The 15,124-nt window shown below is 33.8% G+C and overlaps 1 protein-coding gene across 7 annotated transcripts in view; it reads right to left on the minus strand.

Moving 5' to 3' along the window:
- Positions 1 to 15,124, minus strand: part of NFIB (nuclear factor I B) — a 222,365-nt gene that overhangs the window by 21,231 nt on the left and 186,010 nt on the right. For 3 of the 7 annotated variants that reach the window (XM_079113135.1, XM_079113137.1, XM_079113141.1), the window contains exons 9-10: positions 12,204 to 12,369; positions 9,078 to 9,160 (exon numbers count right to left, since the gene is read on the minus strand). The exons of 2 other annotated variants lie outside the window; for them this stretch is intronic. In XM_079113135.1, the coding sequence (XP_078969261.1) occupies positions 9,078 to 9,160; positions 12,204 to 12,369 (249 nt within the window). The remainder of the gene's footprint in view (positions 1 to 9,077; positions 9,161 to 12,203; positions 12,370 to 15,124) is intronic. 2 more of the 7 variants (XM_079113136.1, XM_079113138.1) reach the window with 1 other exon arrangement.

Genomic DNA, 15,124 nt, shown 5'->3' on the forward strand with positions numbered 1-15,124 from the left:
TTCCCAGATCCAGGAATCATCAGCTCTGCCCTTCAGAGATCCTTCGAGTAACCCTATCCAGCTCTGTTTGGTTAACAGCTGCCCTACAGTGCTAGCAGATTTATTGAAAAGATATATTGCTTATTTTTATGCTTAAGAAAGTAAACTTATCTGACTTTGGGGGGGAAAACACAGTAGAAAACCATGGTTTTTAACCTTTAGATAACCAGGCTGTAAATTAGCTGCATCCTGCATTGAAAGGGCCTTCTTCACTGCCATCCATGAAACCTGGTCTGATACTTTTCAAGAATTTCAGGATGACAATTGGAGCCAAAATGCCTTTAAAATTTGTGATAAACTGTTTTATCTATTTTGCTAACATTATGGCTTTTAAAAGTTGCAATTAGGCATCTTTTCCTTCCAGACTCTCAACTTCCTGCACACTCTTCAGGGAGGGTGATTTTGGAGTTTCAGAATGACAGTTTCTGCTCATTTTTCCAGTTGTATGAGGCTCCAAAATTACAGTCTAAAATTACCAAAATATATGTTTTAATTGTGCTGATATTTCAGGCAAAAGGGATTTTACAATTTAAAAACCTGAAAAATTCCCTTTAGATAGACAGGCAGACACATGGATTGGATAGATATGTAGATTCTGCTCAGGAAATACATCATTAAGAATTTGTAAATCAATAATTAACTTAAATTAGAAATAAAAATAAATCTTAAAATTGACCATAATATTTGCATAAAAGAGAATAATGTACTTAGTTTTTAGTCAAATGATGACCTACTTTTACTATTTCAAAGAAGTACATGTATTCAATCAAGTGTGTGAGAAGCAATATGTCAAGATTTTTTAAAGTTCTCAAAGTGGGTCAATAGAAATTCAATGTGATAGGGTAAACTTTATTTTTAACAATAACAGAGTAAAACCAACCGATTACTATATCAAAATAACAAGTTTTTAAAGGGCTATGAAAATCCAAAAACAGTTCAAGAAATTGACTTTGCATAAGGATTACCTTAGGGACGGACTACTTGTTGATCTTGTTATCAAAGAAAATGCTAGTTTTGACTTAATTAAAATTCTCAAGAATGGAGGGTACAATTAGGCACAGCATACCTTAATTCTGTTAATTGCTAACTTCAAATTAGTTTCTATGGGGTACTCAGCTTAGAGTTTTCAAAAAGTGACCATACTTTCATGAAACCAGAGAAATCTGAATGTCACTCAGAATTGGCTACTGTCCCACAGACAACTGTTGGGCCATGACATCTTGGAAAAATGTTATATTGTTGGTCAGTTTTTTGTTGTTAAAGTTGCTCATTTTTTGTTTGTTTTAGACCCCTAAAAATGCCCAGTAGGCTATCTTGGTCCACACGCTAAACACTTAAATCAACATATTTTTTGACTGTTCTTTCCTCAACAGTCGCAAACGGGTTAGACCCGACCATAGGTATTCACTTTTATCTATCCTTAAGACATGTGTATATATAAATATATATCTATATGAGAAATATTTTCCCAAACAAAAAAAATGTTTACATACATAAAAATTAATCAAAATAGTCAATTATTTAGCAATAATTTCAAAGAAGTTGATAGGATATTAATTAGTATTAAATTTATTTTCAGTAACTAAAAACATAAAATACAATTTAAATTTATTTACCTATTTAGATTGCAGGCCAGCATTATCACCATTTTCAAAAGCTTCTGACTAGGCATATTTATGTTGTATATGTTATCCCTTATTTCAGCCAGGTTACCTGAGCCAGAGTCCATTTTTTTAAATTAATAACCTTTTGCATAAAACATCTTTGAATTAAAAAACTTTGATTAAAATGAAATTTTAATAAGGAATGTGTGGGGAAAGGAAATAAAATGAAAGTCACCTATTTACTAAGGATTCCCTTGATAGTTATTTCTAAGAATATTTATTCGTAAGAATCTTATTTGGTCAACACAGTCCTCACCAAGCAACAGACTATAGGTATTAGAAGGTTAACACTAAGTGTAGTTAAGTTTCTTTGGGGGATGTGTTAAGTACAATATTATTATAATTCAGTATTCCTAATAAAAAAATAACTTTGCATTAGGTTTTAAGTAAATTTAAAATAATAGGTAATAGTCTTTTGTGAGTTTAGGATAGTGATTCTTCAGCTTCTATCCAATGAGAGGGTGGATGTGAGATAATTCAGCTGTCAATTGTTATTTTTAAATTAAATTTTAAAATTTTAACTTTAAGTGGCACATAAATACATGGTTTTCTTTTTAAAAAAAAAAGAAATTCCTTAGTCCAAAGCTTCAATAACATTTTAATGATTGTTTCAATTATTTTCTCTTAAAAAATAGGTATTCACCCCTGCCACAGTAATCAAACTTTTTTAAAACACCAAGCACAAGTGAGTTCAAAACTTGGTCTGTTATAGTCATATGTTTTTATGTGGAGGTGGGGAGAAATTCTTGTTTTTTGCATTCAGACTTTAAGTCAAACCTGATCATAAGCATATTCCTTAAGAAATGCTTACTCATATAAATCATTTTAATTCTTTACTTTATATACACTCACCAGCAGGAACTTAGGTTATCTAAATAATGAAGGTAAGATGTATTAAATCAACTATGCACAGAATTCTAAAAGCAAATAAAAGGTGAAGTAAAGATATAGGATTTCCTCCCAAAGAAGCTATCAGTAAACGGGTCAGGCTAAAACAGTCCAAAGTACTAAGAAAGGAGTAAAGGTGAAGTTTTCACTGCATATGTTCTTAGGGTGGAGTTCGTGAAGTCTTTGGAGGGAGAAGCTTGTTCCTGGCACAACTTCAATGAGACTGTCTCCAAAAATAAGGATGGGGGACCATCTGGTTCCCCTCAAAGCCTGCATAGATGGAAAAACCTAAGCTACTACACTCAAATAATTATTTAAGTAGCTGATAATCATAAAGAATCAATATTGCTTGTAATTTCAGAATAAAAGTTTATTTATTCAAATGAGGGTCTTTCATTGTTATTAACAGGGGCTTTTGTAAAATGCATAGTAATTACCTTTGGGAACAGAAGAAGGTTAACAAAAATGTCCTACTTTGGGAGGCTCAGCAAACAGGCTGCTGCACTAACAGTCCCTCCTGAGGAGGACAGCTCTCAATCAGACCAATAAGCCATTAAATGCAAACAGAATCATCAACGCAGACAAATTTACCTTTCACTTTTTTCTTTTTAGGTTTACAATGACCCTTAGGGGAATATCTTGAAAGTTATATTTTATGTTCTCTTGAGTTTATTTCTCCAGATGCCTCAAGGAAACAGATTTTTGGGGGAATGGAGGTGGTTTTGTGGGAGCTAAAAAGATTAGCACTTTAATATTCATACTTTCCTTTTAATGCCTGGATTAGTAGAATTTTATTTTATTGCTAATTACCTGCTATGCAGCAAGTGAAATGGCCTCTGAATAAATAGTATATATAAACTTACTGAACAAGCAAAGTAGTCAGAGTGAAATTGTCAAAAAGGAAAAAAAAAAAGAGAGAGAGAGATCCAAGATCAATCCTGGTACCTTAAAGTCACGTCTAATATCAATTTCTGAAACCCATGCTTCTTGAGATTTAATTTAGCACAGTAAAATCAAAATCAAGTTAAACAGGTATGCATAAGCCATGAACTTAGTAAATGTTACTGACCATAAATCATAAGTTAAAAGAAAATGAAACATTTTTTTCTTTTTCTTTTTCAGTAAAGACTACTTTAACATGTAAAATTTAAGGTTTCAAGAGATATTGGAATCCATCATCTTCAATTTTCTTTCCAAGATAAGGCTCCAGGAGAAAAAGGTTTAAGACCTTGTCCAAGGTTAGCTGTGCCCTTTCATATTAACACTCCAACCTCCTGGCTCCTAATCCCTGGTTCTCATTCTTTGCACCAGTTTGTCTGTCATTGTTCCTTTCCCACTCTGTTCTTCATGTGCAGCCCAAGAAAATTTAAGACTAAAATAACTGTAAATAAAACAACTTCGGAATGTCCTTGATTCAACTTAGATCTTTTAAAGTAAATACTTTTAGAAAAGTAGATAACTTTTCCCTTGTGTTGACTGAAATTTAAGGCTACATGAAACACAATTTTATTTTTACATGAATGAGATTAGTTATCTAGATATTAGCCTGTGGTAACCAGAAAAGGTAAGAGAACAAAATGAACAAATGATAAAAGACAATGGAAGAATTTTTCTTTTTAATTTTAAGAATTAGCCCAAAAGGTAAGCATTTGCATAACCATTATTTTGACTGAAACTTCCTTTAAATGTGTTTCCTTTCCAGCTAGCATATGTGAAAAGTGACCTCTTATCCATTTACATACCTACCCAGAAGGCATGTGATAGGGTTTTACGTCAAGCTGTCAATTATGATAACAGACACAATAAGAATGGCCCAAGTGTTGATAGCCTGCTTCCTGACTTTATTGAAAAGTTTGTTGATAGTTCACTTGTGTCCTTTCAATTGCTTGCCTCTAATAAATGACTGCCTTTTCAGTGGTTATAATGTACCAAGGTTTGGCTTTGCCATTTGCCAGTATAAATATCACAAGGGGATTTCAACTAATAGCAGAGTTTTTTAAAAAAATTTTTTTACAGGTTAAAAATTTTAAATTGTTATCGTGTGTAACACATTTTCAATGTAATCAAAAGTATTTTCAAATTCTAATTTCAAATTTTATCAAGAAAAATATAGGAAGCATTTTGATATAAACTAGCCCAGTAACTGAACTTGAAACAATAGCATTAGTCATGCAGGAGATGGTACATGCTGAAGCTCAAGCACTGATAAAGTCCATGCAATTGTGAGAAGTGAGGCAAGGACCTGAATTGATCAGGTCACTCATTTATTAGCTCTAGGAATGGGTAGCATATATAGTCAGGAGATTATAATTTTGAGACTGTGAATATAATCATTTCTTACAATTAATTGACTTAATTGTCTCACTTAAGGAAGGCAAAAGTGACCTCCCATTTATTCCACCTAAAATCTTGAATCTCTATCAAAATTAATATGCATTTCAATGGCACTGTCTTGAATGATGATTTTTTTTTATATCTGAACAAGAAATTTCTTAGCTGTAAAAATGCTTATTTCCAATTTTCCAGAATGGTTTTTAAAAAAATTTTCATATTGATGTGTAACTGTAGAAATTTATGTTTCTAATATGATCTTAGACTCAATTGCAAGGGTGATAATCAAATTAACGAGATTGTCTTATATTACCAAACTTTCTATAATAACAAAAAAAGAAGGTCTCAAGTTAGCAAATTCATATGCTAAGGTTGATAAGATAAGGAACTGGTGGTAATTTAAGTAAGTTTCTTTATATTTTCCATTTATAAAAGATTTTTAGGCTGGATTATACAATAATTTCTGTACTTTCTAAGCAACATCCAATATTCTGTTACATAGTTCCCATTTTCTCAAGATTATAAAATTTGGGAAATATGATTCCTTCACTGTCTATATAAGGAATGGGCAAAGAGTATTTATGAAGCATGAGGTAGGAAAATGAACACTGCACTTTACTAAATTTCTACAAAAATAAAGAGGAGAGACTTTTACACTTCTGAAAATGTTTCAAACCATAAAAAGGCATTTCTTAGTAGAGACTTGAGTTCAGTTTGCCAAACCAAGACTCACAGTTCTTGAAGATACTACACCAACTTCCAATGGAAAAGTTAAAGAATGAAGATCCAATTGAAGTTCTGATTTTAAGATTTCCCCTATGCCAATAATGAATGCATTTACTAAGCCAGTAATGCTAAAGACAGACTAGTTCCAGACCTTGAATAGTGCTCAAGATTGTGTTAACAGATAAAGGAAAACTCTAAAGTAAGTCCTGGTCAGCTGGCATGAGCTGATTATGAAGGCAAATTAGAGAGTATTGTTTTAATGGCAAATTATTAACTTGGTTTACATGAATCTTTTTGAAATAGTCCTCAAAATTATGTGATTTTATTTTTTGGATTCAAATGAGATTTGCAATGTTGGGTGAAATTCCAGTGTCAAAAAAAAACTAGTATAACAAGGCAGTTAGCAACCAACATTAATCAGTAATAACCATTGTAAAAAGGAACACACAACTGTATAAAAGGAGCATACAACTGCATGTGTACAAAGCATATACTTTTACTATTCAGATTTTCCAATATGAATGTATTAGTCTTATAAGTAAAATATAGGGTTAATTTTAATATTTAAATATTTTCCATCTCAATTGAAGAATGCTTTGTGTAAAAGCTCTCCTCACATGTCATTTTATGGAAAGATTATAAGATGATCAAAATTATTCAATAATTTAAAATTTATTGTTAACTCTATGTAAGCTATATTAAAATTCTTTTCTAAAGAAAAAATAGCACTCAACAATGCACATCAATACTCTTCATAATCTAAAAGGATAAATCTTTATAAAGCAACCGCCATGAACTGAAGAACGTACCTGGTGACAATATTTATTCTTAAGGGGTCATGTATATTAAAGGTTATGGAGAATGTTTAAAAGAACTCTCTCAGACTAAAACCATTGCCTTTCTAATTTTAAATTTCTCCTAGCTAATATAAAATGATTGATTACCTTTATTTCATGTACCCCTTGATTTTCCTTTTCATTTATCATTGAGTGCTTTAAACCAAATGCATTTAGAACCTGCTGCTAGAAGAGTGGTCGCCTTTAAATCTTTGTAAAGTAATGAAAGGACACAGTAAATCAATCTCATTTCTGTTGTAGGAAGGAATAACCTTTACTCTACTGAAGTCATTCAAACTATTCTGTCCCTCCTTTCCTATATAGTAAATATAAAACTTTATGATTCTTTTACTATTTGGAAGGATAAACATCATAGGATTTTAACTGAAGCCTTAGTAATATAATGCGTACATAATGATATAAATTTATATTATCTTCTGCAGGCCTCAAAACTGTAGTTCATAATAAATTAGGCACATTAGGTTTTTTCAAATCCAAAAGCGGTACTCTTTCATTATTACATAGAGAACAAATGAGCTATCTGCATGGTATTTAAAAAATTTAACATAAATTATATGGTTTTTTTTTGCAAGGATCAATACATATCATGTATTCCATAAATATCAACTCCATTTGACCAAACAAAATATATTCATATTGTAAGTGGTCTTCACCCAACGATGTCCACTTAAATAAAAAGTGGCAATCTTTGATGAAAAATTTTGTTGTTCTAGAAATCATATGTATTTTTTCAATTATAATATGCCCACATCTCTATGTACATTAAAATCCATATTTTGTGGTATTTGCTAGCTTTTCCTGATTTATCTTTAGATATATGAAAGATGAAGTAAACTTTAATATTAATGAACTTTCATGATCATAATTGCAGGAGGCTCCAATATAAATCAGAAGTGGTAAGAAAATTAAAGCTGCCATGGGTTAGACAGGGAGAGAGGACAATTGCTCCTAAAAACATGGAATTGGTTAGAATATTCTAAATGTGATTGGGGCTAAAGGTTTAAATAATGGAGGCATGTTTTTATGAAATAAAAATTAAATGGAAATTAGAGATATGTCTTAAAGAATATTGCAAATCCCATGACAAAAGTATTTCTGAAAAAATGTGTAATGATTTTTGAAAGAACAAGTTTCTAAACCTATAAATCCTGCATATGTTTTAAAAAACACAATGAACACATACATTTGTCAAACAGAAACATATTATAGTAATTATAACACATTTCATATTACAGCAATTTTAGAGGTGAAAAAAAGCAACATTCCAGAGAATTATGTTGAAAAGCCATTGGCTGGCAAAACCACTAATTATTATTTGGTATTTTCATAACTGTATACAGATGTTTTCAGTTTGTCCTCACTCTTTTGTTTCACTTTGCTTTTTTTAAATCTGGCAAAATGACAAGTATCCTGAATAAGCTATCATCTTTATGATTTTTCTAAACTCTGCATGTGGTGCAGTCTACCACCTTGGCCTGTAACTGGGAAGGACCTGAAAATTCCACATGAAGCACAGTAGAGACAGGCCACAAAAATATCTAAGTGTGGTGGACAGGTCTAGAACAAAGTAAGTGGGTATAAACACCTGCACAGGCTTTCTATACATGTGGAAACTCATATAAATGCACAAATAACTTACAAATGAAGAGCAAAGTTAGTTAATACTGGCTCTTTCTTATTTACACAGGCTATTTTCCCCATGTAATATTTTGCATTCTGTTAATTTCAAACAGCTCTGCTATCAAAACTTGAGAGCAGCAAACATATGCATCATAAAATATATTTGAATTCTGAAGTGTTTAGAATTATCTGTTATCCTGTAACTGGAATCCTGGGATTTCTGCATTGGTATGGTCCATGCTTTTGACTGTGGCTAATTTGTTTATAAGCCACCATTAATTCTGGCTGTATATTTTCACAGTTTGGGTAAACACTTCATTTGCATTAAATTTACAGTATTAATGAGATGTGAAATTTAAAATGCTACTTGAAACATAAATGATGTAAGAAGGCAGAACCAAAAAAAAAAAAAAACGTGTTTTATCACATCTGAAATCACTAAACCAACTTAAACCTATTAAAATAGCAATGATGTGTCGCCTGAGATTTTAGCTTCATAACTCATCTTCCTGGACTAAAATACAAAAGTAAGGAGAAAAACATCTGGAAAATATAAAATGGTTCAAAAACACAAATTATGCACTGCTTCTACTTTAACTGGATTTTAAATTGGTTTTCAATGTTTGCCTTTGAAAGCTACAGGCTACTAAGTTCTCAACAGCCAATAGGATTGCAGAAAATTCCCATTGGCTGAAACACAATAGTGTCTGTGGATGTTATCAATATATGCTACAGAGAAGATGGAAGAGGTCATGAGCCAATTGAGAAACTCTGTTCAGAGAGGCAAGGAAACAAGGGATAAATGAGAAAAATTTTTGGAAGACGAAATGATCAATTTTGGTCTCAGAAGCCCCGTGAGCCCCATTCTGAGTTCAGATCTGAGAGGCAACATGGAGAAAAGCACCGAAGCAAAGCGTGGCTACACCATTACACCTGGGTGAAACGTGCCCACCTGTTGCTGATGTAGGAAGGATGGGTCTCTTGGGCTTAGTCCCACATATCGATTGGCTTGAGATGTGCCTGAGGCTGTGTAGGCTGATTAAGGAAGAACAAAAACAAAGATAAAAATTGTGAACTATCAGAATGAACACCCTGTCCATGTATAAGAAACCCAGAGAAGTGGGATTTGCAACCAAAAAAAGTTGTCGTCTCCATTTCTCTTCCTTTTTGTCTGAGTGATAGAAAAGAAATGATAATTGATTTCAAATCAATGAGTTTATCCCCCCTTAAAAAAAAAATCTATCTAGTAAATCACATCTCATGCTTTGGTGTAGTGTCTCACACTTACATGTCCGGGTACAGTCCTGTAGGGGCGCCCAGGATTGGCTAAGCAGAAGGGTCCTTTGCCCGGATGTGACCATTTACTAGATGTTAGTGGTCTAATAGAAAATAATCAGTTATGGTCTGTGATTCTAAATGTCAGGAAAAAGTGACAGCTTTTTATGATAGGACTTAAGCAGATGTGCTTGATGATATGAGATGAAAAAGGTCTTACTTAAAAGTCTTCCTAAAAAGAAAATCTAATATTAATATTCTGAAGGAGGAGCCTATTTTTGTGTATTATATAGAATGAATAAACTCAGTGTTTTATTTAATGTAAAAATGCCCTCTAGTTTGATACAAAGGCTTTTAGAGAAATTCCTTATTTTCCGTAAGTGTAAAAAATTCAATGTTTTGTGACTGGTCAGGAAGGGAGCTGGTGGCACCTTCGGAAATACTTGTCACCAGGTAGTTAAGTACATAGAGTGACTATTCTTTATGTTAACAGGGGTCTTGTTTGTAAATACTTTTTGTACAGGTGCTTTTTGGTATAGAGTGAACTTTGCACAGAAAAGTTCTTCATATTCCTAAAGACTTTTGCTTGTTTTAACAAGAATAGGACTAACACATTTTCCCAGCATTAGACAATTCCACTGCTCCCTGTCAGAATATGCAGAACTAAGTTTTTACCATATATTACATTCACAGATCTGAAGAGATCTTTTTTCTTAGTTTAAAACCATTAGGTTTTACAAACAAAGAATTCAGACATTAATTTTAAATAGGCTGGCTTTTAAAAATCAATACGTTCATTCTGCCATGTTCATTTAAAGGACTAGAATATTTGATCATTGAGGCTTTTTTAGGTCAACTAGTAAAAAATGTGGAAGATGCTCACAATTCATCTTTTAATTACTCCTGACTAAAGGGCCCCTGCAAGGGCAGCCATCAGTAACCAGCGACCCCCACTCCATGACCAGGACTCAAACTCAACACATGGGCCCAGGACAGCATCGCTCTTCCAGAGTTAGCATTGAATCTGTGCTGTCCTTTCTTCGCAACCATGAGAAAGAGGTGCCCTTAGGCTGTGTGTTTTCTTTAATGTTACCATCAGCTCAGTAACCAGTTCTCCATTAGCAGTGGTGCCTAGGGAGCTGGATCTACAAATTCACTTCTAAGGAAGAAAAACTACTCACTATATTTCTTTCATGTAAGAGTGGAAAATGAACTGACGCAGCCATCTTTATACAACCAAGGTACTCCTTCTGAATGTTCTGTGATTTTACTAGTCAATTTAGATCCATTTTGGAACAACCTGTATGTGCATATAAAAACAATTTCTTAACTAACAGGCTGAAGGCACTCCTAGAAGTGAGCTGTGACTATCTGGGTCTGCTCCTCCTCTGAATCTCACATATTAACGTCACCATAATAGAGGGAGCCAGAAGTTTTTAGAACTGGGCTTTAAACATTTACTCTGTGACAGTGCAACTACTTTTTAAAATCTTACTTTCTATGTGCTTTTATTTAAATCACTAACTTGTTTGTTCAAAGATGTTGTGACATTCACTTTTAAAATCTGCATATAGAATTTTAGTGACTCTAATGTGCGTGGTAAATATTTTTAAAAAAATAAATTCACTTTTCTCTATGTATTTAGGAAACTGCTTAGTGTAGGACCCGCTGCCAACAGTTTGTAAGCATTAATAAACATTGAGGGGTATTACAAGCCCTCATTTATAGGGACTCATGAATTTGGAGAAAGAAATGCTAAATATTCACTGTATACACCAAGTATTTTCCATTTTTCTTCCTAGTTTTTCAGACGTCATTAATAAAGAGTGTCTTTCCAATGGTGCAGAAAGAGGGAGCAAATGGTGCCTCTAGTTGTGTAATTTCACATGCAGAGTTCCAGAGCAAAAGAATTTCCTTGCTCTAGGAAACAAAAATAGTTTAAATTTAAGGCATATGTATAATTGTGGGGGTGCATGATAATTCTTCTCTACTGGAATTTTGTCCATTCCACTTTGCTAATCTGTGCACACAGCTCCAATTCTAAGAAGCTGGTAATATGGGTGAAGCGGATTGAAAATTTATTCCTCATACACTTCTAAGTATTCTAAATGAAGAAGCAAAAGAATCATTTGTCCAATGGGCTATGTAAGTTCACTTGCAAAACCTCCAACATTTAAAATGTTATGTCCATGGTAATAAGCGTAGTATCTGATATATCATGATAGGTAAAATAATGAAACGGTTTAAAGGAAAAGTTGCAGATAATGAAAGTGCAGGTAGCTTACATGTGCCTAATACTAAGCTTTGAAATGTTCTTGCCTGCACCCAACATTGTGTGACTGTTTCTAACAATGACAGGACCTACAGTAAGGTAAACATGCAATTATCTTACAGAGGCACTGATTCAGTCTGCCTGATGGAGGGGCTTCGTTTCTATAGGAATGCTCCAATAAAGTAACAATTATCTAATCTCCCTTTGGTGATATAAAAACCTTATACACTGCATAATTTTATTCAGTGCGATGTCAATGGATACCTTGAACAAGCAGGCATGCCTTATTATTTTGTTACAACTGTTTACTCAAACAAATTTGCTTCTCCCTTTTCAAATATGATGCACTGAAAGACATTTGATAAGAGAGAGCACGTGACAGCCAGGCCACCTACATGCCTGCTAGCTCCACTTAAATGAGAAATCTCCATCTGGTCAGGTAGCGAGAAAAGTTGCCATGTTTTCCACCTTGGATCAAATATCCAATGGTGTCTTTGATGGACATTTCTCATTTCCTACAGAAATACTTACTGGTCGCTGTAGGTGAAGCTGCCTCACCTTCAGTGGATGTAGTGATGGGTTTAGTATCTGTCATGGTCAGGGTCACAGGTCGCACTGCACTGGGATGGGGAGAGGGTGCCAAGACAGGAGTGAAATGGCCAGGCACTTTCCCTACTACTTGACCACTGCTGTTAGGCTACAAAACAAAAACAGAATGCCGGGTGAAACAATCCAAAAGGCAGTCATCTTCAACAGCTCCACTCAGCACATGTGGCCACGTGGATCCTGCAGGCTGCATGCAGCCATCACACAGGCCTTCCCTTTCAAGTCTGAGTCGGAGGCCCATCAACGGTTGGTAGTAATAAAAGCAACGGTGTTTAAAAGAAGGTTTTCATCTTCAAGGCATTTTGCATAGGTTATTTGGTCTTTACAACACTCTCAAGAGCCAAGTAGGTTTGATCCTTTCATTTAGTAGGCCAGAAAACTCTAATGGAGACTCAAATGCTTAGCTCAAGCTAAAATAGAATTCCTGACTAAGCTACCTACAATTATAACCCAGTGATTCCTTATTCTCTGCTCTTCATTTTCTATACAGAATCTGTTGGGCTTTCACAACAAAATTTTCCTCCATTTGGATATTATCACAGACACAAGAGACACAGAATGCCTAGGAAAGAAAACACATCCAACTCTATAATTCCCATCATTTATAGTCAAGGCCTATTTTTCTGCATACAAAAACTAGCTTTCTCTCACATGCAGGTTTCTCAGTCTTGACAAACAAGACAATTTAAACTTTTCCAGGCAATCATCAACTTTTGATGATTTACTAACACAATTAGTTAGGATGAGATTAGAGCATTTAAAATTTCAGATGCACACAATGATATAAAATGCTGAACAAGGTCTGACCTTAGACCCACAAATGAAAGATTTCCAAAAAAAATTCAAATGTATGAAAGTGAACTAGAGGACAATCAAATTCACAGTGCTGTTTGTGTTACTCTTCCATTGCTATGCAAAGAGAGTTACACAAAACATTAATTGTTGACATCTATGGAAATTAACTGAGAAAATCCCTGGGGCAATGACAGAAAAGATATCACTATTTAAGTCTTAGCCCCTTGCTGGAAAAATAATTTCTGTGGTAGGAGACAAAATCGTAAGGGTACACTATTTGAAGAAGTCCTGGAATATATTTTTCTAGACAGAAAATGATAGTTTTGATTACACCCACATTGAAATTCTCCACTGCATGGTATTCCTAATAATTTGCAAGTATATTATTCTCCAAAAGTATATAGTCTTTAGAATCTCAACTATCAAAGGCAAAGAAAGTAACAAAGCAGAATATTTACCTATGCATAAATTACAAGTAGATTTTCTTTAGTGAAAAAGATAAATAGCTGATAACACTTAAATATTGTGACCTGACCTGAAGATATGAACTAAATCTTTGCTTGGTTTCCTCCAAGTTCATTTTCTTGAATATCCTGACTATTCATCATGGGTAATTTAAAGTATTTAACTTTATGTCAGGGAAATTGACTGGAGTTTTCCTCTACAGAAACCTATGGGAGAGTTATATCTTTAAACTAATTTTATTCAAAATATTCCATTGAATAGCATGACTGTCTCACTATAATTGGTGCAGCAGTAATGCAATTAATCTCCAAATTGCTGTGGGGAGGAAAAGGCATCTCAGTTGCTTAACAATCCAAATCAGTGCAGTGCTGGAGGAGGTTGGGAAGGAGCAGTTGACTGGAGGTGAATGGTCACCAAGTACTTTTTTTTTTTTTTTCCATTTCTAGTGCTGAAAAGGTGAATATCAAGAATTCTATTTTGAAATGCAAATTAATTGGTTTTGAGTTGGAGTTAAACATCAAAGCAGGTATAATGTTCCTAAAAAAAACACTTCTGTAGTTTCCTATGAAGACCCATTTTCCTTTCAAGTGGAAATAGTTTGTTTCTAAAGCAGACCATCAACTTCTGGTGATATGAACACTGAAAATGACTGCTTTACATATCTTACTAGAGAAAGAAGAAAGATCTTATTTTGTCACTGGTGGTGTGCTAAATGGCACACGTGTTTCTGTATGGTGTTCACCAAAACAGTTTGATAGTGCCTAGCTGGAACAGGAGAATGATAATTACAAGAAAATGCTGCCCCTGCAAATGGCATTACCCTGCCCAGTGTGTTAACTTTGTTTACTGGAACTGAGTCAACATGAACTGACAGATATTTCTACCATTGAAAAAGAATAAAAGGGACAAAGAAAGAATTCTCAAGCCAATGTGAACAATTTTTTTCTGAAACTCCTGGTCAGAAAAATGGGGAGGATTATTTTTTTCTTTAGTTTTCTACTAGTTTAAACAGGTGAAGCTAAGCTAGAAAGCTTCTATCTTTCAAGGCTGCTAATAGATGAACTTTCATAGTGTAGATATAAAAAGAGAGGTGTCTTATCTGAAGATGAAGCTGAGCAGCATTAGAAAAGGATTATCCTACTTAATACATTGCTCCTGTTATACAAAATCCTGAGAGGGATTTTTTGGTTTTTGTCTTTTAATTGAGATGAGAGTAAGATGCTTCTCTTAGAAGCTGGATCTTTACCTTGAAAACATAAAGAAAAGCTGAGAACAATATAGGCAGATTATTGCCTAATATGCCCTCTTAACTTATAAAGAATTTAAAATATACGTAAAACAAGCACTGAATAATTAAAGAAATGCGTAACACTAAGGGCCTGATTTTAATTTGCATAATTTTTCCCCTAACAGTGCCTAATTAAGACATCAGTTAAAAAAAAAATCCAATGGAACTCTAAGATTTTCCACACTGAATTAACGTTAAGGACTTTTAATGGATGTCTTAATTAGACTTTGTTATTCATGGAAATTCTACACGAATTAAAATCAGACCTTGTGTGCACTGTTCCCAGCTGAGTCTAGCA

The sequence above is a fragment of the Sciurus vulgaris genome, assembly GCF_902686455.1.
Source record: "Sciurus vulgaris genome assembly, chromosome: 15".
Lineage (NCBI taxonomy): Eukaryota > Metazoa > Chordata > Mammalia > Rodentia > Sciuridae > Sciurus > Sciurus vulgaris.